Source organism: Triturus cristatus, chromosome 7 (genome assembly GCF_964204655.1).
Source record: "Triturus cristatus chromosome 7, aTriCri1.1, whole genome shotgun sequence".
Classification (NCBI taxonomy): domain Eukaryota; kingdom Metazoa; phylum Chordata; class Amphibia; order Caudata; family Salamandridae; genus Triturus; species Triturus cristatus.
The window spans coordinates 91,290,369-91,315,109 of NC_140590.1; the positions used below are offsets into that span (position 1 = coordinate 91,290,369).

Here is a 24,741-nt window from a genome sequence, read left to right on the forward strand (position 1 = left end):
GATTCAGTCCAATGCCTTGTCACGGATGCTGGCTTCATGGAGTTGTGATGAGGGTGTGGTGGGAGACGGTGTCAAAGGTGGCCAAGAGCTCTTATAGGATGAGGGCTGCAGTCTCTCCCAGGTCGAGGAGGGAACAATTGTCATTGGTGGTGGTGAGGAGTGAGGTTTCTGTGCTGTGGTTGCTTCGGAAGCCGGATTGGGAGGTGTCCAGGTTGTGGTCACTTCGATGAACTCAGAGAGTTGGGTGGGTATGGACTTCTCAATGCCCTAGGCTGGGAAGAGGAGAAGGGAGATGGGTCTGAAAATCTTAAAGCCTGTCGGATCTGAAGACAGCTTATTCAACAGGGGGGGTCCCAGGTTTACAAACTTTGTAAATCTGGGAATGCGTCAGAAACCATGTGTGTTGTGTGGGAACACCCATTGAATATTCCTTCACACAGAGTGATGCGTGAAAGGGGGCCATATTTACAGGCCATGAAAAGACATGTAGGGTGGCTTTACGTGGCCATGTGAATAAGGGCAGGCACACTGCACAACCAGAGCATAAAAAAAAGTGATGCACCGGCACTGCAAGGAGCTTGTAAATAAGCCCATTGGTGTCCCATGTAGACCACATAACTCTGCCCTTTCTGGCACTTCCAGGCCTTGATAGTCAGGCCTACGCTCTACAAGGCCTGAAGCACTTTTGTAGGTGGTTCAAATGGTCCTCCGAGCTAGAACTGAAGATTACAATGTCATAAAAGAAGGTGGCACTGGAGTTCTCCAACCCACCCAGGACCTCATTGACCAACCTCTGGAAGGTGGAAGGGCGCTCTTAAAGCCAAAATATATAACCTGGAACTGGAAATGCCTTACTAGGATAGAGAACTCATACCTCTCTCTTTAAGCCCCTCAGTCAAGGCAATCTGCCAGGACCCAGACATTATGTCAAGCGAGCTGAGGAACTTGGCAGCTCCAAGCCGATCTATGAGCTCCTGGGTAGTCCCCAGTAGTCTGCACAGAACTTTAGTTCAGGTGTGACACCTGAAGGAGCAGCCTTGGGGACCAAAACCACTGGGCTGGTCCAAGGAAGTTGGAGGGCTCAAAAACACCTAATGGGAGCATGCCGGCATTTTTGAGACATCCTCTTCGATAATAGCCCTCACATTAAGAGACAACCTGTAAATGTTGTTCTTCACAGGTGTGCTGTCTTTAGTGTCAATATCATGAATACCCCATGTAGTGATTCCTGGGGTAACCAAAAACGAAGAGGCAAACTGCAACAGCAACTGGTGGCAATCTCTATGTTGATCTAGGGTCAGTTTGGAGAGAGGCTGACTTCCTCTACTGAGCCATCCTGCGCCTTAGAAGATTGGAGATTGGGGAGAGGCTCACTCTCCTCTTCCACTCCGTTGTCAGTGATCTCTCAAAGTGGGTCTTGAGGTAGTTCACATGCATGACCCTTTAAGGGTTCCTAAGAGCCTTGCCACCCTCCTGGCAGGTAGGGCAGGACCTATAAAACACATCTGAGGCCTTCCTCATTTGAAGCCAATACAAGTGGGAGACAAGCCATTCAAAGGTATTGTCTTGCCTCAAATGACATGCAGTGGCTCATCATGAGCCATAGCCAGCTTCATTTCTTGCATGGCCATGGCTTGTTTCTTTTGCTCTGCCTCAAAGGCCTGTTTCTTTTGCTCTAACTCCAATTTTAGTTTGGAAAGTTGCAATTTAAGTTTTCTTTCTTCCCTCCTGTCTTCCAGCTCCTCTGGAGTCAGGCCTTCAGAGGACATACTGCTTACTGCCCTGGGGGGATCCATCTCACTTTGCTGGCTGGTTGTCCCTGTTCCATAGGCAGTCCCTGGTTCTCCACTGAATCCTGGAGGGACTCATTAGCATTGTTGATTTTCTCTTCCTCCTCATCCTCCTCTGGGGTCTCATGTGCTGCATCCCTGGTTACTAACAAGGCTCTAAGTGCCCTTTGCAGCTCCACCTTCATGGTGACACCTTTGATAGTAATCTCAAATTATTTGCAAAAATCATTCATTTGAGTTAATGTGTACTTCACTATTGTGAGGAAATATGAATTTTTATGATCAATTGTGTCCCCTATCTTAGACCCCAACGGCTCCATGTACATGCTACAAGTACATGTATGTTCCCTCCACTTCAAGCTATGAAGACGCAAATACAATTGTGTCCAACGTCAACATGTCCTCTTTCAGATCCGCCCTGAATGGGTCGAATATTCCGTTCCTAAGTATGCCTTGCCACCGTCTTTATATGGTGTACTTTTCATGCTTTTCAGCTCTGGCAAGTTAGGCCCTGAATTCTGCCATCGAGCTTTTCCTGCTTCTGCCTCTGAATGCTCCAGCCTGGACCTGTATCTGTATCCATGAACTTTGTCTTACTCCCTGCGCGGCTAACGGTGCCTAGCCCGGCCTGTTGCCTGCCAAAACTGTATTCAGCCTTCAAGTTATCTGCTCCGCTCCTCGAGAAATACATTCCTGCCTGGAGAAGGAGGAATTTAAACATGACCCATCTGCAAAGGAGAAAGCCTAGCCTTTCTGTCTCTTTTTGTGTGATTACAAAGCTCACGTCAGTGAAAAGCCCATAGCCCCCGTGCAAGACTTCAGCAGTAAACGAAGAAATAAATGCCACATTGGCTCTTGGTGATGGGCAACCTATGTCACGAATCAGTCCCTGCTCCAGACATCAGATATCAGATAAAACAAGATGTGCTGGTCGTCCTGACACTGAAGGCCTCACTTCCAGACTTGTCCGGTTGCATAGCAACCCTCCCCACGTCAGTTACACGTCATGCTCGAGTTGAGCACAAGTAAGGCAAAGTTCCAGTACAATTCCAGCAGATCACGCAACCCCCTCCAGGTATCCACCCACACATGACAAATTACCCATTATCATCAAGTGGACGCCCACATGGACGCCCACCTTCACACCCTCTTACACGCCCACATGCTCTTATCTCACTCTCTTTTGCTCTTTTCGTTTCCGATGTATATATACTGTACTCTGTGAATAATGTTTTGAGAATATTGAGAATACTTTTGAGTCCCTTCCAGATCCTTTGTGGTGATGGTAATATTCTCCCTTTGACTCGAGTTATTGGAATAAAGCCCTTTATGAACCTGATACCACAGACTCAGCCTCTTGCTTTATGCATGATCTTATTTATATACTAAAATTCTGAGAGCGTAATATTTTATTCACGACAATTGTGAACAAATCAAACCACATGTTTGCATGGGCAGTTATGGACCCACCAATTGGAGACATGATTGAAGGAAAAAGCAAAAAATGCCAATCAGGGAAAGAGCAAAAACAACAGTTGATGGAAAGAATGCATAACAATGTCATACATTCACACCAGTAAAGAGATCTGGGCCTAAATCCATCATTTTTTTGCTCACCATGCCATTCCAGTTTGAACCCAGCCATATGCAAATCAGTCTTGACCCTGTGCCTCATGGGAACAGTCCAGTCCGAACTACTAAGCCAGGTCCTCCCTGGACTGGAAACAAGCATCCTAGGACCGCTTTCGGGGTTTCACCCCTCTTCAGCCAGGCTAGCTTGATTCCATTGGCATGGAGAGCACGGGACTCACGTCTGAGCATACCCGTCCCACTCGGGGTGACAAATGCAAAAACAACAGTTGATGGACAGAATGCAGAACAATGTCATACATTCACCCCAGTACAGAGATCTGGGCCTAAATCTATCGTTTTTTGCTCACCATGCCATTCCAGTTTGAACCCAGCCATATGCAAATCAGTCTTGACCCTGTGCCTCATGGGAACAGTCCAGCCCGAACTGCTAAGCCTGGTCCTCCCTGCATAACTGGGCAAGTTTGAAGTCTCTGTAGCTCTCAATCAAGACCGTCCTTGGAATCGCCATGCAGGTTTCTTCAGCGTATTCCCATAGGTTCCCCCTACCCATGGCGACACAGATGTTTCTAATGTGCGCCAACCAAGGTAATTTATCCGCTCCATGTAGGCTCAAGACTTCTCTCAACTCATCCCTGTATACAACTAATTCAGGAGTACTCCACAGACGTCGCCTAAATAAAAGGGGTCTTATAGCGTCTTTGTCTGCGATAGGTCTGATCCCAACATCCATGCGGAGAGGTGTTAGTGGGGTGCTGGAGGGAAGACCCAATAATTGCCTGCAATAGGAGTTCTCAGAGGACACTAACGAGCCAGATGGGTGGTGACCCCATATTTCAGCACCATACAGGGCAGCACCCCTGGCTTGGATTTTATACATTTCCACTGCCGGGCCAACAAATGTAGGCTTTCAATTCCAATAGACCTTGATTAGACCCCGTTGTCTGGGACAGCTTTAGACTTGTTTTATTAATATGCGCACCCCAGTCCATAATTTCCGTGATTGTTATCCCAAGGTACTCAAAGATGGACACCCTCTCTAATGCTCTTCCATCTAACTGGAGGTTCGGCCTCGTACTTTTGCTTGCATTAAATACCATATACTTAGTTTTCTGGAGATTTATCTCCAGACCCCGGTTTCTGCAGAAGACACTAAAAATATCAAGGGCTCTCTGGATTCCCATAGGTGATTTTGAGAGCAAGAGGGTGTCGTCAGCGAACATCATAGCTGGTATTTTTTTATTCGCTAGATATGGAGCATCAATGTCGTTGCCGGCTATCAATGCCTCAACGAGGCCGTTGATGAAAAGGCGAAAAAGAGTTGGGGCCAGTACACAGCCTTGATGAACACCTCTTTCAACCGGTAGGAGCGCTGCACGTTCTCGATTTTTGCCATACCTAATTTGGGCATATTTGCCCATATGTAAACGTTTCAACTGATGGAAGAGGTACGCTGAAACTCCCATGGCCAGTAATATTGCCCAAAGTTTATCCCTCTGCACCAGGTCGAAGGCAGATTTTAGGTCCACAAATATTAAATAGAGGCTGCCACCCTCTATGCACAGTGATTTCCAATATAATAGTTGTGGCCTAAAATTTGATCAGTTGTAGAAATCTTAGCTCTGAATCCAGCTTGGAGGGGACTGAGAACGTTGTGTTTATCCATCCAGCTCTGGAGGCCCCCCAACAGTACACTGGCAAATATTTTCTGAGTAACGTCAAACAAGTGGTGAACCCTTTTTGAAAATTGGTATAATTTCAGCCCCCGCCCAGGTGGTGGGAATCGCCATGCCCAGCAAGATAGCGTTAAACAAAGACCACCAACAGGGGGCCCAGATGGTTGGCTCGGAACAGGAGAGGTCCCCAGAGATTTTATCTTACCCTGGTGCGTTGGAAGGGGTTATCCTACTCAGTGCCTCAATTATCTCATTAAGGGGAAATAGAAGGGATGTCTAAATAAGTTAGCTCAAGGGTATTCGATGTATTGACCACTGGCCCATCCTCATCCACCATCCTTGAGTATAAAGCTTCAAAATGTGCCTTCCATACATCTTCCCCAATTTTAGGTTCTATGGCCGGGTTGCCCTCTTGGGATCCTTAATTGACCACGTTCCAGAAAGACCTCATATCGTGATTATTTAAGGCACTTCTGAGGGTGTCCCATTTTTGACACTCCCAATTACTTTTTGCCTTGGGGATGGCACATGTATGGGCTGTCCTTTGTACCCTAACCAATGGCCTGTCATTTGCTTTAATGGCTGCAATAAGATCTAACTTGGCTATGCCACAGCTATCATTATACCATGGGTGACAAGCTTTTTTGATCCCCCTAGACCTCTTCATTGGGTGAAAAATAGTGGCCATGGTAGAAAGTAAGTCTTTATGGCTATTCGAGATTTCAGAGAGGGAAAGAGGGCTGCCATCGTATGAAAAAAGATGATTTGCCACCATATGAAATGGGATGACTAGTTGGTATAGAGAATCCATCATTTCTTGTTAATTTGAAAAGTTCTCCCAGCGAACTCTCCTCATACAATTGGACAAAATTAATCTAGAGTCAGGTGGTGATGAAACTTCAGAAACATGCTTAGCACATGGTGAGATTACTTCTAAAAGGAGTGCATTATGGTCGCTATCATGACGGGGCATGATTTTAAAGTCTAATACCCTATGCCAGGATTTTGTGTCTACCAGAATATAATCTAGGATAGAGGCATGCCCTGGTCTATTGAAGGTGGAATTCCCCGGGGTGTCAGAGATTGTTCGACCATTGCACACTCTTAGTGAGAGGTTTAAGGTAAGAGTGTACATCTGTAACACCAGTGGAGTCCATGCCCATGTTGGAGGAATATTGGACTCTGGAATAGACCAATGTAGGTCCTCGGCGCTAGGGTTGCCAGTAATTAATCCATTCAATGGTTCAAACTGGCAATTGAAATCCCCACCAATGATTACCCTAAAGTTATCAGGGATTGACGGTAGGAAAGCGGACTGTTGATCAAGAGTCTTTGACTCATGGCCAAGCCTTACCGGCCGTGAGTAAATATTAACCAAGGTAATTTTGACCTTTGTAGAAAACGTCAGAAAGATGCAGAGGATGTCACGGGAGGAGGTCTCTATCTGCTTCACATCGCAACCCAAGTGGGCAGCAACCCATATACACAGACCTCCTGAAGGCCTTCCCCTACCCCCATGGGTAGCTATGATGCTAAATGAAGCACAGCCCAATCTATGTGTAGCCACCCGAGCCCATGTTTCCTGGAACATGCAGATCTCATGTTGTTCACTAAATATTCCCCATTCTGGGTTATCTAATTTGGAGAAGAGACCTGCTATGTTCCAGGAAATAAATTGCAAACTATTTGTCCCCTTACGATTGGCTGGACTAAGAGGCTGTGTGCCATGATTCATTATATTACCCTGATGAGGTTAGCTAATCTCATCCAGCCCCTCCAGCCTTGGTCCATTGCTGGTATCATAGTGACCGGCTGGAATGGGTAGGGGATTTTCTGCTGCCCCTTGTTGGCAATTAATAACCAGAGAGCTCTGTGACAATAGGTCAGGTAATAGTAAGCTAAAACGGGCCTGCTTCTGAGCTCTACTGACTGCTACTCTCTGTCCAGCCTCATAAGACATTGGCTGGTCCCCATTTTGGTTCGATGACCCTCTCTGATGTACAACTTTCCACCGCGGGTGCAGTCCCGATTGATGTGGAGGGAGACTGCTACTTCCGGTGCTCGGGAGTTGTTGCTCTAGTTGTTGGACCTGTCATACGCTTAAAACAGATGCCCTGGCTAACGCACAGCGGACGCGCGCAACGGGCGCGCCGGCAGCGCGCCGAAGGCGCGCCAAAGGCAAGCCCGTCTGCTCCCGTCCGCGACCAGACCGCGGCCGGGGCCAGGCACGCTGCTTGTAGTGGCACATACAAGGAGAGGACCGTGTGGTCGCGAGATGAACTGTGGAGGCTTAACATAGAGGTAGCGGGTTGCACTCACAGGTTTGACCCAAGTGCCGTTCTCCTCGAGCACACATGTGAGACGTGTGGGGTATCGTGGGGTGGGCGGGGCAATGGAGAGGTGAAGGGGCTCTGTAAGTCAAGACCGCTCGGTAATAGTAGGCTAAGAGTTGGGTTGTTGAATTGCAGATCCCTCTCAAAGCATGCTGACGATATCTGGCTGCTATTGGAGGATCATGAGTGGTATGCCCTATTTTTGATTGAAACCTGGCTGAGCGATGACAATATGACTGCAATAGCCTTGGCAGTACCCCTGGGCTATACAATGTGTCTCGCTAATCGAGAGGGTGGAAAAAGAGGGGGAGGAGTAGCTGCTATATTTAAAGAGCTGTTCACATTAACATCCTCTGCCCCCACTCTGATCGCGGGTCTGGAAGGATTACACTTCTGCATTCAGGTGGGCGCTCAGATCTCCTTAGCAGGGCTAGTTATTTACCGCCCCCCTGGTGGGAATGATTCTAGTCTTATAGCTCTGTTGGACGTGATAGTGCAGAGCTCCCTCCTCCATCCTTATTTTCTTGTAGTGGGGGACTTCAATATCCATATGGATAGAACGGACTGCGCCCAAGCAGAGATATTAAAAGCCACTCTAGATGCGGCCAAGCTGAGATTAATCAATGAGGGTCCCACACATAGAGCGGGTCATACACTCGATCTCATCCTCTCCAATATTGAAAAGGTGAGGATGGAGGGGACTCTGCCTTTACTTTGGTCAGATCACCTGCTTCTGCCTTTCATAATAAATTTGGCGGCTGACAGACCAGAGCCAAGTAAGCGAGTTTTTATGCGAAGACAATGGAGGAAACTAGTCCCTGCCGTTATGGGCCCAATGTTGGCTCAGAACAAACCTACTTTAACCCTGAATGCCAACACTGACGCTCTGCGGTTTCATCACTGGATTGGGAGCATGTTATCATCCATTGCTCCAGCTAAACGCGCTATGTCCAAGAGGGACTCTCCCTCTGCTCCATGGTTCTCACAGGACCTCAGAACTGAGAAGGCAAAATGTAAACGGTTAGAGAGGCTGTGGAGGGTAAACTATGGGGCCTTGGAAAGAACACAATACAAGGTGGCCTCCCATAAATTTCAGAAGGCTGTCAGAAAGGCAAAAAAACTGTTTTTTGCAGGTGCTATTCAACAGGCAGAGCACTCCAGTAAAGAAGTTTTTAAGGTGGTTCAGTCCTTTTTTAAACCCAGATGCATTGAAAGGGAGACACCGCCTTCAATCACCTTTTGTAATACAATCTCGGACTATTTTGACCATAAAATTAAACGTGTCTATGATTCATTTGGCCTCGAGGAAACAACGGTGAAATCGGATCAGACGGTCAAAGAGTTGACAAGCGGACCGCTGGCTTTTTTTCAACCAATAACTCTGTCCACAGTCAGGAAGGAACTAAGCTGCTGTAAGTCTGGTTCGCCGGATGACCCCTGCCCTCCCAAATTGTGGAGCATAATGGCGGACTTTGTGGCCCCATCCTTAAAGCTCATTTGGAACACGTCCATCTCCTCCGGGGTCTTCCCGGATATATGGAAACATGCGACCCTCCTCCCTCTAAAGAAAAAACCCAATGGGGATCCTGCGGACCTCAGCAACCTTCATCCTATCTCTTTGCTGGCTGCCCCGGGCAAAATGCTTGAGAAAGTTATCCAGCGGCAGCTCAGTAAATATATAGAGGACAACAAGATTCTGCATGAGACACAGTCAGGCTTTAGACCTGGCTTTAGCACCGAGACAGCTCTGATCGAGGTGGCAGAGTCAATAAGATGGTCGTTAGATTCGGGAGACTCAGCTTTGCTGGTGCTCCTGGATCTTTCGGCAGCGTTTGATACTGTCGACCATGCAAGGCTGATGATGCGATTGGCAGAAGTGGGCTTACAGGATCAAGCGCTGGACTGGATACAGTCGTACCTGTCCCAGAGAACCCAGAAGGTGGCCCTGGGGACTGTTTCTTCAACACCTAAGCCTTTATGCTGTGGTGTACCTCAGGGCTCGGCGCTTAGCCCATTACTATTTAATGTCTATCTGGCCCCACTCTTCACGCTTATTGCTAACTGGGGGGTCAAGGCAGTATCTTATGCCGATGACACCCAGCTTGTGTTTCCATATGCAGAGGTGTCAGCGGCGGCCATGTCTAGTTTTAAAGGCTGTCTTCAGGATGTTGCGCGCTGGATGAATACTAATAAGCTAAAACTTAATGCAGACAAAACGGTGGTGCTCTTTTTTGGTAAAGGTACCCCGCCCCCCTCTGAGCTCTGGTGGCCGAGGGCAATGGGTCCGGCCCCCTCCCCTAGCCTATCGGCAAAAAACCTGGGAGTGCGCTGGGACAACAATCTGTCGTTTGTCTCGCACACACAACAGCTGATGGGAAGCTGTCTAGGTAAACTCAGGAATCTTCGCAAAATCCTGCGACTTCTCCCGGTGAACTGCAGGAAAACGGTAATCCATGCGACAGTGACATCTAGATTGGATTACGCGAATGGCTTGTTCCTGGGTCTGCCTAAATACCTTATTCAACGCTTGCAACTGGTCCAGAATGCGGCTGCGAGGCTGTTAATGCATATTCCATTCAAGCATTCTATCTCTCCGCATCTTCGATCACTTCATTGGTTACCAGTAGCCAACAGGATCAAATTTAAGGCTCTTACGTTAGCCTTTAGATCCTTGTATGGCACGTGTCCAATATATTTGAGAGATCGGTTGCCAAGATACACACAGTCCCGTTCTCTTCGTTCCAACTGCCGGACCCAGCTAGCAGTGCCTCGAATAAAAAAGGCCCGTCTGGGAGGCAGAACGTTCTCGGCAAATGTAACGATGTTATGGAATTCACTACCCCCTGAGCTTCAGCAGGCTCCTTCTGAACCCCGTTTTAAAGATTTGTTGAAGACTTGGCTCTTTACTCAACCTTGCTAATGACTTGAATTTCGGTTATGTATTCTCTGCCTCTGTCTAGCGCCGGGACACCTCCGTGCGAGGTAGCTGTTCGCGCTCAATAAAATTCTGTATTATTATTATTATTATTAACTTCCCCCAGTTGAATTGGGCCCCCCGGTATCTCCTTTCGGGAATCAGGACTCACAGGTAAGGGTCCACTGCTAAGTCAATCTACAGACTCTAGAGGGCTAAATCTGTTTGATAGCTGTAAGTTGTAAAGTAATGGGCTGGGTTGGTCCGGACCTATGATTGTAAATTGCTTGTTATGATTCCCTCTAGCCATAAAAAACTGCCCAACATTACTCTCTTTCAGAAAAGCACTGAAAACTTGTTTTTTTTCAAACTCAATCCTACTTCCTTTCTGTTCAATGCTGGCAGACTCCTCCGTTGCAGCCCCTAGATGCCCCTGTATATTTGAGCGCTATATAAATCTCAAAATCAAATCACCTCTCGTATCCGTCTTTCCTACTATTGTATGGTATAAGACCAGGGGGAAAGAAGTAGCCCAAGGGGAGGGACTTAATACCCCAATCCTCCCTACAGACATTGTGGTCAAGCAAACTTTCCACAATCTTTGGGTCTCTGAAATTTATCACAACACAGTCCCCAGGGTCATCTTTCGGCCTCCAGCCCACCCATCCCACCCTACGTGACATAAGAATTTGATCTGCAGGTCTATAGGAAAATTGCCGGTGCTTGGGTAGCCAAAATATGCATTTATTTTTTAAATTCATAGTGAGATTCCCTACACCCCTTGTTCAACTCTGGAACCCCAGTTAGAATGAGGCCATTGGGAGTTGAGGCCGGGGGAGATTAATGCATGGCAAGGATGGCCTTAGTTCTATACTTTCATCTTGTGGAATAGACCTTGCACCACCCCTATGGCTGGGCCCCTGTTGGGTATAGTCACTTGCTTGCTGCCTTACTGTGGGCTGCCTACCACTACTTCCTGGCTCTGCCCCTTGAATGAGCCCCTGGCAATGAGTTCTATCATCTATTCCTGTCTTAGCTGAATGAGTCATGCGTTTGCCTACAACCTCCTGATTTGCGCAACTAGCAGTTGTGGTGGTGATCGTATTGTTTGTTGGTATACGTTCCGGTCTAGTGATGGAGGGGGCTGGCTGTAAATGTAGATGACTTACTGGGTCATTCCCCCTGATAAATGCTTCTGTCTTACCAACCCATAGCCCTATCAAAGATGCAAGCTTATCTACCCGCTCCAATAAATTGTTAAGTTCATCCTTCACAATGGCACTAACTTGGACCTGAAGGTCCATCACCAAGTTAGTCACCCAAACTGGCTGCTCCATGCACACTTTTGTAGAGGCCCCTGTCCCGGTCTCACCAGAGTTACAATCCACTGCATGTTCTGCAAGACGTTTCTTACGTTTGGACTCCACAGTTGCAGCTGGTTTAGGTTTCCCTTTTCTAGCATTTGTAACCTCCAGATGTAAATCGTCACTGTGTACTTTGCAGCTCATTGTGCGTGTCCTTGGGTGAGGTGTTAGTCCGGACCAAAGTTAATGGTGAACTTGGGGCATCATGGCTAATGAGGGGCGTGGCTAGATCTGGAGTTAGTGACAAGCGCCTTTCAGTCAGTTCAATTTCCGTGGCCACCACACCTATTGACCTCTGGAGCATCCTGTCGATAGATGTTGGTTGGAAGGGCGTTGTAATTACAGTTTGCGGGGGTTGAGTTTGTTTTTTCCCTACGCAGGTATGTTTTCCCATACTTGCAAATGGCACGTAAATATAATCAGGTCCATCTTGATAGCTTTTGGTCACAGTCAAATCTCACAAAAAGCCCCAATTGAGGTCATTGGAAGAGTGATAGAATCAGTGATGAACCAAGATGTTAGCAACTACCAGAGGACATGAGCTGGTTAAAGGTACTTATGCAGCAATGCAGGGCAAAGACGTATTAAATGACTGACTTTAATCTCTTGTTTTATATTGAGCATCAAAGTCCAAGATCACTAAACTGACCTCCGAGCTCTGACGGGCGCAGAAGGGCCCACCCGAGCATGTCCTGCGCCGCGGGAGCCCAAAGCTGCTTTATGCTCCCCCAGCGCAGGCAAAGGCGCGTTAGCGACACCAGGCGCTTGGACTGTTGGGGGATGTAGTCCCTAAAAGTGCAGAGTGCTCAAGACCGGAATAACGGTAGTATTAAATCTAGTTTTTTTGAAAAACCAAAAAAGTCTTTAGCTTAAGTTCAAAGACAATATAGGGATTTCTTCATGCACTGGGAAAACTACTTAGTGTTAAGTGGTGCAAATGAAACACAGGTTCTAAAACCCACGCTGAAACACAAATGTTGCAAGGTGGAAGTATTATATGATATAGCTGGCGGGCCTTAACATGTAATACTACCACAATACACAAAAGTTGACCTCGAGTTCACTTCCAGCAGCTTTAACTCGGTCCTGATAGTGTATTTGAGCATCAGGTGTACTCAGAGGAACATGTATCAAGCAGTTCACAGTACCAACATTGACAGTAAGTAAGTGACACAACTCGAAAGAAACCTTGACACCAATTTATTAAAATAGGTTGTATGTTTATAGAAATATAGGCACAAAAATTAACAAGATACATTTCATATAACTGGAGTTCTGGATTTTCGAAGTGTTGACAAATAAATGCAATATAGCTGTCAAACATTCACCATTAATGTCAATGGGAGAAAACACACTAAGCAATACGATACTTGCAGGGCAGGTTTAACGGAAACATCAGAACCTTCTTGTGGTTTAGGTTCTGTGGGCCCCTAAACAAAGACTCAATAGTCTGTTCTTTGTTACCTTGATGAGGGAGTCCGGGCACCTGGCAAAACCACACTTGCCGTTGGAGAGACAGTCGACCGTCAGGAAATAGAGCCTTTGGGGTCCCAGGACCCAGGTGCATCAGCTGGATTTCTTCAAGCTGGCTCAGTGGAGATGGGTGCAGAAAGTAACCGCAGCTGTCAATCAGCGGAGCAGGTTGCGCCAAAGATGCTTTACTGCACACTCGACAACACCAACTTCAAGTTGCAGGGACACTGCAGCCAAGTCATTAAGGATGTTGGTCACTGTCACTGTGAGGTGCTCTTGGGCTGGAGATGTTGATGATAAGTTCTATCACCCGATTGGCAATCACCAACCTTGACTGCGCCAAATGCAGTCTTTGAATACTTTGGCGGCTGGAGGTCGACAGGAGTGGATTAGCAGCTTGAAACTTGGTGTGTGCATGGCTACCACTCTAGGCTTGCAAGACACCACATCTCTTTGGGCTCACTCTTGACAGGCCCAGCGGGTCACAATTCTTGAGACGCAGCATGTCGATTCTTCTGCAGTTTGCAGTTGACTGGTCCCACCAGTCAGGGGAGTCTGCTTCAGATTTATGGTGTCTACTGAAGTCCTTCTTGAAGCAAGCAAAAAACTTTCACCACAAACTTGTCGGCATACAGGTTCTGTTTATGATCTCTTCAGGGCACTTTAGTGTCCTCTCTTTTCGCTGCGGCATAGCCCAAAGTCCTGATTTTGGTGATGGTATCTTCTTCGTACCTCTTTTCTGATTCCAAGGTAATAATACCATTCTGGTGCCAGGGGAGCCCCTTGAATCCTAGTTTATGGAGCAGTAAGGGTTTGCAGGACAGTGGCCAATGGGCTACTGGTCTTTGCGGCTAACCCACGCCTGTAGTGACAACATCCTGTGGGTGTATATCACTAAGCTATCCAGAATACTCAATTTTTGGTCCTCGCCTGTACAGACCTCCTAGCCCACCCTAAAGTTGTAGCTAGTCTTTTGGAGGTGTATGCCTACTGAATACCTATATTTTTTCACTGGCCGGCTAGAGAGGGCGGAAAGGGCTTTGTCCTTGATTGGGGGACAAGGTAAATTACATATCAACGGCAGTGAAGCCTTTGAGGCCCACTGCCTTGATCACTGTAAGCCATTCTAGGAGGGCCTAGCTGTGACCTACTTCCTGCCAGACCTTTTGTATCCATCCTTGGGAAGTCTTAGCACATCCTACCAGGAGGGAAGACTCTTACCTTCACGCCAAATGACTCAGGGAAGCACGCCAAGGCATTTGAGCTTTGTATCCTGGGGGGCACCCACACAGGGTGGTATCCCTGTGCATGCCAGCTCACCCTCAACACGAGAATCATGTTTGGGTGAAAAATCATGGCGTTTGATACGATATACAACACAATTCGGTTGTTCCGTATCGTTGATGGCTATCTCGAGTTTGCCTGGAGTCCAGCCCATGTTACTCTTTGGAACACTGGTCTCTTAAAGTAAAATCTTACAGGGTGAGTGTAGGGATATACATGTAGGAACATATATATCCACACCTTTAACATAATGCGTTCCACCTCCTTGGCTAAGGAGGACAACCTGAAGAGTGACTTACTTACATAAAGGCAGTGGTGTGTCTCTTCAGCACAGCAGACAGGCTGCTCGTCTAGGTCTGCAAGGGCAGAACTGCTGACACACTTCGGTCACCCACAGCGGCACAATACAGTGCTGCAACCCTGGGGACCCCTCTTATCACCTTTGCCCTGTCTACCACAGGTACCATCTACTAGGGACTTACAGAGAGTGATAGTTGCTTGCCAATTGGGTGTACCAATTCACATTTACAGTTCAAGGCACTGGCACTGTGGCCAGTTTAGCAAGTCCCTGGGCACTTCCAGACTTAAAAGACAACATCTAGAGCAACAAGTGGGGGGTTACCATGAGAAAATGGGCACTTTCTAACATTCACCATTCATCTGGATGCCCAATAAATAGTAGAGATCATGGAATATTTCATGCAAACAGCTAGGAAACTTCATTTTTTACTTGCCCTCTGAATAAATAGCACAAAATACGTACTAGCTGTGAGCAGCATGCAAATAGCAACAAAACCTACCTATTTACCCAGTTGCTGACTAAATAGCAGAGACTATAAACAATTTGGCCAATGGCTGTGCAAATAGCAAAGAAAGTTCACTATTTATCTGTCCTACAACTAAATGGCGGAGATCATGTTCTATTTGGCTTGAACAGATGTACATATTTCTGTTGAGAGACCATCAATGTGTATATATGTTTAATGTTTGCACATATATGTGCATATAAGTATACATGTGATTGATGACTAAATGATAGGTCTTTTTCAAAACTTTGATGTTTGACTTGATCATTTTGTGATTGTTTGCATAGGAAGCACAGGTCATTAGTTTTCCCCAGAAGGAACCATTGTTTAGTTTACTGTGACACCTGACTAGCTCTTTTCAATATAGTGACCATCCAAAATTCTCTCCCTGCTCTTTGCGGCCTCCTCCACCTTGAACAGAACTTTTTGCACTGGACTTTGAGAAGATAATTTTTTCAGTGGGACAAACCTGCTCCCTGTATTTGACCTGCACTTCATCACGATCAGCCTGAACCTATGACTGTCCTCTGGTGGTCTAGCACGACCAGATGACGGCGAGTGGTGCTCTTTGTTCTTTTGGGTGCAATATCTACCTAAAACTTTAAAATAGCATATCTCCAGTTCTACTGATAGGATGTTTGACATTCTTGTATCATTTAATTTATTAAAATGTAAAAAAAAAATCTGAATTGGGATTTTTCTTGTATTGTATTTTCACTGTATCACTGTTTGTGTGCTGTATAGGTACTGAACACTTTGCCTCAAAGTTAAGCCTGGCTGCTTGGTGCCAAGCTACCATGGAACTGAGAGCAGGTTACTTTAGTGACTTTTGTGTTGTTCACCATGGTAAGAGTTGTGGTTGTTACTTGAATAGGGCTTCTAACCCTCTGATCCAATAATGCAATTTCTTACACACTGGGCCTCAATGACAAGAGGCCTGCACCGCTGGAGTGTATCGTTTTATGATGCTTTGTAAGCCCGGGTGTAGCAGGCGGAGTTGCTCCCTTTAGGAGCTCTACGGAGTTGGCCAAGAATGCCGCTACACGCCTCCTACCCACCCGCAAAAAATATTTTCTAAATACAATTTGCAATGGAAGTAAAATAAAACTGCACTTACCTTATTGCGGCATCCGGGGCTGCCCTCCTTCTCCTCGCCGTAATCCCTTACGTCATGGTAGAACTGCGCATGCGGGCGCATGCGCAGTCCTACCATGATGTATGTCTGACGTAGCGGATTGCGGTGAGGAGGAGGAGGGCAGCCCAGGACGCCGCGATAAGGTAAGTGCGGTTTTATTTTACTTTAATTGTAAATTGTATTTAGAAAATATTTATTGTGGGGGTGGGAGGCGGGAGGGTCCAGGGCTGAACCCCGCTCCACTGCGGAGTCGAATGTTTTGCAGTGGAGTGGAGTTCAGTGCCCAGGGTTAATGCTTTGTTGGTGCAGGACTCTCAATCATATCTATGAGGCGAAGCAGAGCCACCCTCATAGATATCGAATAAGGTAAGGCACTGCCTTGCCATACTCTACGTCAAAGAGGCATTCCACGGGTGTTGCTGTGGGTGTTCCCACTCAATACCCATGGATTTTGACACTGCCCCAGATTTACAACATCACGTAAATCTGGGGTAGTGCCAAAAATGTATGCCTCCCCAGAGCAGATGTAATGAGGAGAAATGTTTACACTTCTCCTCGTTTTTTAAGCTCTCCGAGTGAGCTGCATTATGCAGCACAAAAAGATCAAGGGAAGGACCTTAATGATTGTTTTTTTACATGAAGGTGCCCCTTTCTGCACAAAAACAATAATGCTAACAACACACACCCTTGCACCATTGTGCAAAGGTGCCTGCTTTGGCGCTTGGCTACAAATTGTGTGCCGGCCCTGGCTTAAAAGACAGGAATGCACTGTGTCTTGTAATTACAGTGTATTCCTGCCCTTTCGCATTGATGCAGGGCAGTGCAGCAAAATGACTTGTGGTGCTGCCCTACGCCGATTCTTTGTAAATGAGGCCCACTATATCTAGCCCTTAGAGGTTCACAGACCACTCATTTAGTGCTGAAGCTATAACTGCTGGCCGTGGTTCCCAGTGATATCAGAGATGACAATCAGAGCCCTTTGTGACCCGGAATCCTCCTTCACACCCTCTTCTGTTCATCTGATCCTTATGATCCTAGGTTCCCCTCTGCTGACTGCCATAGCCCTTTGACACTTTTTATTCACCATTACCATTTTTGATGATTACAGCCATCTGAGTTTCTCAAACTCTTTTTGCCATTCTTCACAGACCACATTCCTTTTCATCCATCCAACTTTATACCCCTCTGTTTAATTTCTGCCAATCAGATTCACCGTTAGACTACTGTGCCAGCATTAGACAGCATCTGCTATTACTCATAGGTTAGAGTGTGACAGTCCTGGACTTTTATTCTCTTTTCATGCTCTGCTTTTTCATCAAATACTTTCCAGTTCTGTATGTGGACTAGAAAGGGTGAAGGGTAGGCAGCATAATAGGCATGTATAAAAACTGTTTACAAAAATGGTATCCTAATACATGTGGCATAAAATCACATAGGTGTTCTCCTGATGCCGTTCTTCTTCCATCTCCTCTAGGTCCTTCTGTGCCATTTGGCATTGGTCCTCCCCCTGGACCTGTTTCAAGTCCTCCTTTAATGAGCTGTTTGTGTCCTCCTGACCCTTATCCTGGCCCTGGTTCAACTACCACTGGGTACCCTGGTACTAGTTTCCTGAATATGGTTCTTCTGTGTTCTAGTCCTTCCTGACCCACATCTTCCTGACCCTTACTTGTATTTTGTATTAGCTATTCCTGGGCCTCCTGATCCTGGTACTACTGATCCTCACCCAGATCCTGCCAGTCTGGTCATTCTCCACCTAAACCTGTTGTTCTGGTTTCTCCGGGATCTGGCACTCCAAGTGTTCCTGGTTTGGGTATTTGTAATTTATTTAGCCCTGGCCCCTGTCTTTGTGGTCCACCTAGAGCTTTATCCACAGGTCTTGTGTTCCCATGTCCTCTTGATCATTACAGCCCTTCTTGGTTCCTCTAGTCTTTCCCCAACTGGCTCTTCCTTTCTGGCCATCTTGGCCCTGGTCACGTTGTCTTAGTTCTGATTATACAGGCCCTGACCCATCTGGCCTCTCACATCCTGGGCTTCCCAGTCTTTGTCTTTCTAGTTTGGGTTTCTCTGGTCCTCCTGGATCTGTTGCTTGTTCTTATAGTCCTACTGCAGTGTTGAGCCTGATCCACTTGATCAAGGTTCTCTTTGATCAGATCTTCCTGAAATTGGTCATTTTGGTGCTGGTCTTTCTGGCCATCACCATCCAGTCTACTTAGATTTCCAGATTCTGGCTGGACTTTTTACATCTGATCCCCTTCACTTTGGTCCTGCTACATGCAATGATTACTCTCTCCCACTTGGCAACCGGAGCCCTGATTCCCTAGGTCCTGCTCTTCCTGACCCATTTAGTCCTGTTTCCTGTCCTCCTTATCATGGTCCTTTTAGTACATCTTGTACTCATTGCACTGGTTTTCTGGTTACCCTTGGTATTAGTAAACTTCATCTTCCTAATCCCTGTCCTTCTTATTTTGGTTTCCTGGCCCCGATATTCGCAGTAGTCTTCAATCCGGCTCTGATCCTCTTGTCTCTTGTCCTCTGCTCCTTACCCTCATGGTTTTGCAATAACGTGTCTTAGCCTTTCCTAGTTCTGACGTTCCTTGACCTCCAGCTGTACAACTTAATGATCCTGTACTTCCCGGTCTGTCTAGTTGTCATTCCCATGTACTTCTGTACCTAGTCATTTGGATTCTGAGCCTCCTGTTTCACAGGCTCCCTGTTCTGGACCCTTTCACCCCTCTGATCATAGTTCCCGACGATCAGTCCACCAGGTCATTCTCTCCTGGTTTATCTAGTCCCCTGACTTGCCTGTTTCTAATCCTTCTGGTCCTGGTTCTTCTGGTCCATGTAGTACTGGTCTTAGTTCAAGTACTCCTTTGTCTGGTCCTCCTGTATCTGGTCTTCAAGTCCTCTGGTCTTTCTGCTCCATCCTAGTCCTACTAGTCCTCCTGGTCTCCTGGTTTGCCTGTTCCATCTTGTTCTAATCCTCTCTAGCATGGTCCCCTAGTAATAGTCCTTCTTGGATTGGCCTTCCTCATCCCTTCTGGCACTGACCCTCCTAGTTCAGAGTTTGTGGGTCATCCTGGTTCATGTAGTCTTTGTCATCCTGGCTTAGGATTCCAGAGTCCGACCCTCATGGATCCTTGAATTCTGTGATAATGAGCCTTGTCTTCCTGGTCCTTTATATCCTGCCTCGTAATTCTAATCTAGGGTCTCCAGGTTCTGCTAGCCCTGGTCATTGCTGATTGTGTTCTTCACAGACCTGGTCCATTTGCTTCTGGCCCCTTAACCCTCCTTGATCTGATCCCTGTGGCCCCCCTGTCTCTGGGCCTTCTTTCAATTGGTCTCCTGGTACTGGTACTCCTTGTTCTGTCTACCTGGGTCTGCTACTCCTGTCTCGGTTACCCACATCCCTCCAGTCCTAGTGGGGTACTCACAGCCTCCGAGCCCTCCTCGTCGTTATGGTCAAGAGCCTATGGTTACTTCATGCCTTTGTAAAGTGGGTCCTGATTCCCTTTTCCAAATCCTCCTGAGCCTTCTCAACCTAGTCTCAGTACCCTAGTCCTGTTTTTCCTTGTCCTGTTTCTCACTATCGGTTTGTTGCTTATCCACCATGACACTGGTAACCCTGGTCCTCGTAGATTAGGTCTCCCTGGGCCTGGTTATTCTTTTCCTGGGTCTTGTGGTTCAGGTCGTCCTAGCCCTCCAGGTAGGCCATGTCATGGCCCTTATTCTCCTACTTGTCATCATCCTCCTCCTACTAGTCCTACTACTTCATTCTCCTTCCACAAATACTTTAATCAGGTACAGCCTCTAAATCTGTCACTCAGATTTTATTATTATTATTGTCTTCAGGATTTCTTTTGCTGAGAAAGCACTGTCAAGGACAGAAATGATGGCTCAGTAGAGATATGGCCTTGCCCACTTTAAATAATGCTTAGCAAATCAAAACTACTATTCCTAAGGCACATTGTGTAGGAGACTAAAATGTCAGTGTTGCTGAAGGTGTCACTCATGACTAGGGACCAATAATCATCTATGCCTGAAGCCCATTCTCTGGATGAATAGTATGAAAAAGTGTTTATTCACAGACAGGAGGGTGAACTTATCATGTATATTACCCAGATGCATTACTTACTCATAGCCCCTGTGTCTCACTCAGTGTACCTCCTGCAAGTGTCCCAAAGCACTGTGCCCCTAAGCATCAATTGACTGCTATGCGTGTTCCTACCTCTGGGGCCCTGATACAGCTTATCTGCTGTATCTTGCTGCTGCTTTGTCAACAGCTACTGTGTTGCCAGGATTGAAATACTAAGCAATTACAAAACTTTAGGAACATTAAAAAAGCAATGTATTATTTTGAGTTAATAAAACATTTATGTGACCTTCTTTAAAACCATAATAATTATTAGTTGCAGACAGACAAATACTATTAGACTGCAGCACAAAACATCTGTGTGTGATATCCCTTCTGATGCCTTTATTTCTTAGTTGAACTATAAAATTACATAAATGCATTTATTGAAAATTGATGTCACGGACTTTTCATTTGTAAACAGCCTGGCTTAAACTGCACACTTACCATTATGAAAACTACTTTAGATTTGCATTTGCACTTACTTCAAATGATTCATACATGTACAAAATGGCCACCATTGCGTGGAGTCTCTTTTTCTTCATGCTAAATATAGACCTCCTTCACACTATTTATCCGGGAGCCAATCAAATTGTACATCATCTCTACTATTTAGCCTGTGGCTAGTTAAACTGCAGAGATTATGTCCTATTTTGTCCACAGCTGGTTAAATGGCAGAGATGATGTACTATTTGGCCCAAAGCCTTGTATATAGCCAACTCCTGTTTTTTACTGTGCAAGTTTGGCCCAAGGCCATAATAGAGCTTTACAAGAGCCAACATTACATAAGAAAGGTCAGATTTTTTTAGATTCTCCCAGAATCACAGGATGGCGACCCTTCGCCAGGATTCAAATCCTGTTCCCCAATTCCAAAGTCGGCAGATCTCCTCCTTCTGCTCAGTGTAGATTGAAATGTGTGTAGGGACCAGTTTGCATTGCCCTTGATTTTGATTTTGGGGTTTATAGTTGTGTATTAAATGTGCATGAAGTCTTTGTTTTACATACTTCCATTTGCAGTGAAGGACACTGTATTGTGGCTCTGCCCCGCATAGAAAAGTTGTCTGGTGTCAGAAACTTTCAAATGACATCTACCATTCCATTCTAGGACACTCTTTGAGCTGTGAGACCTGCGTAGGACATGATTCAGCCAGCTGTCATGGCCCCATGAAAAAGTGCAATAAGGGTAGTGACACATGTTTCCAGGGATTCGAGAACAACACACTTGGTGAGTACCCTGAATTATAGGTTCATTGAGTAGATGCAACAAGGGAACACATTCATATATGAACACATTGACACCTCACCTCTTGCTGCCTAGGAGCAGCCTAAAAATCATAATAAAATAAGTATTTGTAAAGCGCAGGTTCATCCAGAAAGGGCCCCTTGGCGCTGAATAACAGACGGTTATTGATACCCAACTCAATGGTACTCATTTTATCGACCTCAGAAGAATGAAAGGCTGAGTGGACCCGCCAGAATTTGAATCTGTGACAATGAGTTCAAGCACAGTCCTCTACAATGGAAGCATTAGTACACTAAGGGCCAGATGTATGAAGCCTTTTTCCCGTTCGCAAACGGGCCAATTCTCAGAGTCGGCCCGTTTGCGAATGGGAAAAAGCCTCGCAAAATAGGGACTAGCAAAATTTGCGATTCCCTATTTTGCGAATGCATTTAAGGAATCACAAATTGCGATTCCTTAAATGCAATTCTGGAATCACCCAATCTGTGCGATTTTGCCTTAAGAAATCGCAAATTACCACCAACTTCAAGTTGGTGGTAATTTGCGATTTCCTTGAAAAATTCACTTCTTTGCATTTTTCAAAGCGCCATGTGGCGCACATAGCATGTATGTGTGCTACATATGCACACATGCATATTTCAGGGGTGAAACAGGGTGTCCTTTTGGCACCCTTGAAATTGCATTCGCAATTTGCGAGTACCTGTTGGGTACTCGCAAATTGCCCATAGGAATGAATGGGAAGGTATTCCTTAAATGCAAATGACCATTTTGTGATTCGCAATTAAGGAATATGTAGGAATCACAATTATTATGGCGAAACCTACGTACATTGCATTTTACGAGTCCTTCTTAGCGAATCGCTAAAATTCGCTATTAAGGACTCGCAAACTGCAAAAATGATACATCTGCCCCTAAGCCCCCAGACCTGGCCACGATGTGAAGGAATCTGGGAGAGTGAAGCTCACAGGGATTAAGGAATTTTCCCAAGACTATATCACGTTGTAAAACTGAATTGCCACAGATTCTGCATATGATGTCATGCTTGTCTCTCTGCCCTTGACTCAATTGTGTCACATCTGGCACATTACCTTCCTGTAATCGTAAACACTCATACTGTTAAGTTAATTGTTTCCTGCTCGGATCATGCTATTAGTAACCCTTCGTGATGGTTTGCATTGGGAATTAACTTGTGGGCCAGAGCCTGGACGCATATCCCAGCAGATGGCAGCTAACCCAAGGCATCTGACTTTTGTTTCCCATCTCTCAGATGGTCCAGTCAATCAATCAATCAGTAATCTCATAAAGCGTGACTACTCACCCGTGAGGGTCTCAAGGCGCTCCTTGCTCCTGGACCCATGTATTTTTCCCAAACCACTGCCGGTACTAAGTCCACTAGTGCTTATCAAAGAAACAGTTTCCTTTTTAGGTCTCACTAGAGCCATCGCATGCGCTGTTCTGGCGAGACATTTAGTAAGTGGGTTTTTAAAGTGCTCCCAAAGGCAGCCACCAGCTTGCTGTTACGCGCACAAGCGCACGCAACGTGCACAGCTGCCATCTGTCTTTCTACAGAGCGTGAATCCCCTGCCACTCCCTCCTCATCAGCTTAATTTTTTTTCCGAGCACTGATATTGACAGACTTTGTGTGTTTCCCGTACTTCAAGGCAATCGCGCAGACCTATGTTGAGCCGACAACAAGGCTCGAGCACTGGTCGTCAGCTCCCGAGTCGGCACCTCTCACCACTGAACCATAACCTCTCCCTCCGAGAGCAGCATTCATTTTAAATGCTTGTTCTCGTTTATTATCTAGTTAGCGAGGAACATATCGATTCCAGTTCACTGCTCTGCAGTCGAGTGTTGCATGTGAGGGCTCGCGCACAGTTAATTTCACTGATTGACTGAAAGCCTTTAGTCCTTGGGATCCATCTTAGATCAACACACTTCTTGAATTTCGGAGGTGCCAAGATTGAACCCAAAATCCGGCGGTGGAAGCCAGCCCCTTGCTTGCCAGACCTCCATTTTAGAAGAACCCATTCCCCAGGAAATCTGTGGCCGCCCCTGCAAGGGAAACTTCTAACCCGGGCTTTTCAGGAAAGCTGCTTTGTTTTCGTAAGTTTCATTGATTTTTCCTAACACCATATCAGTTGCACTCACAGCTGGAAGATGATTTTATGACTCTGAACCGAGCACCATGTGTATCATTTTCGTTTAATCTGCACAGTGTGCAAGGGGCTGTCTCTGGTCTAAGGGCCCAACGAGCAACGGACGTTAAATCAATGGCCGGCGCCTTCTGTTATTCCTCTGCTTCTTTTCAAAGCACACTCACTTAATTCTTGTTTTTTTACCAAGCACGTTTAACACAACAGGAGTTGCGGATTTCACAAACTTTAATTGTCGTGTATCCAGTTTCAAAGAATGGACAATCGGTTTACGTCTGTATTAGATTGAGTTCGCGGATGGTTCCATGTCATGCGGAAAGCCATTTTCGGGTTCTGACTTTACTTTAACAACTCAATGCATTCTGGGAGTTGTAGTTCTGGTTGGCTTTGGTTACGGCAATGCACCACTACACTGCTGCACATGAGATAACTGGATCTATGGGGAGATTTCTGAACAGAGTGCGGTTTCATGAATCCAAAAAGCACTGCAAGCAGAAACAGATTGTGTCGAACTAGTTATTAAAAGATGCTCATGTATCCACAGCCGGATTACATTTACAATTGAATTAGCATTATGGGTCTGGCACGGGTCGAGTCAGAATTATGTGTTTCGGTAGCGCTTTCGGGATGCACCAGATATTTGGGCACTTGTCTTGCGCGCTCACAGCTCTCTCTCCCCACGTCATCAGCGCAGAGGCCCGCCTTCATCGCTTCTCTGTGGCACAGCAGGTCATGCTTCACAGCACGGGGCTCACTGCTACCCCCCCCCCCCACACCGGCTGTTTCAGTATGCCATCCTTTAAAAGTGGATAAACTGAGTGCCATTAAATTGGGTAAAAGTAGCATTTGTT

At 46.2% G+C, this 24,741-nt stretch overlaps 1 protein-coding gene across 1 annotated transcript in view; it reads left to right on the top strand.

Moving 5' to 3' along the window:
* Positions 1-24,741, top strand: part of LOC146808896 (phospholipase A2 inhibitor gamma subunit B-like) — a 193,170-nt gene that overhangs the window by 23,424 nt on the left and 145,005 nt on the right. Inside the window, exon 2 of the mRNA XM_085615708.1 lies at positions 21,600-21,719. Within this exon, the coding sequence (XP_085471834.1) occupies positions 21,600-21,719 (120 nt within the window). The remainder of the gene's footprint in view (positions 1-21,599; positions 21,720-24,741) is intronic.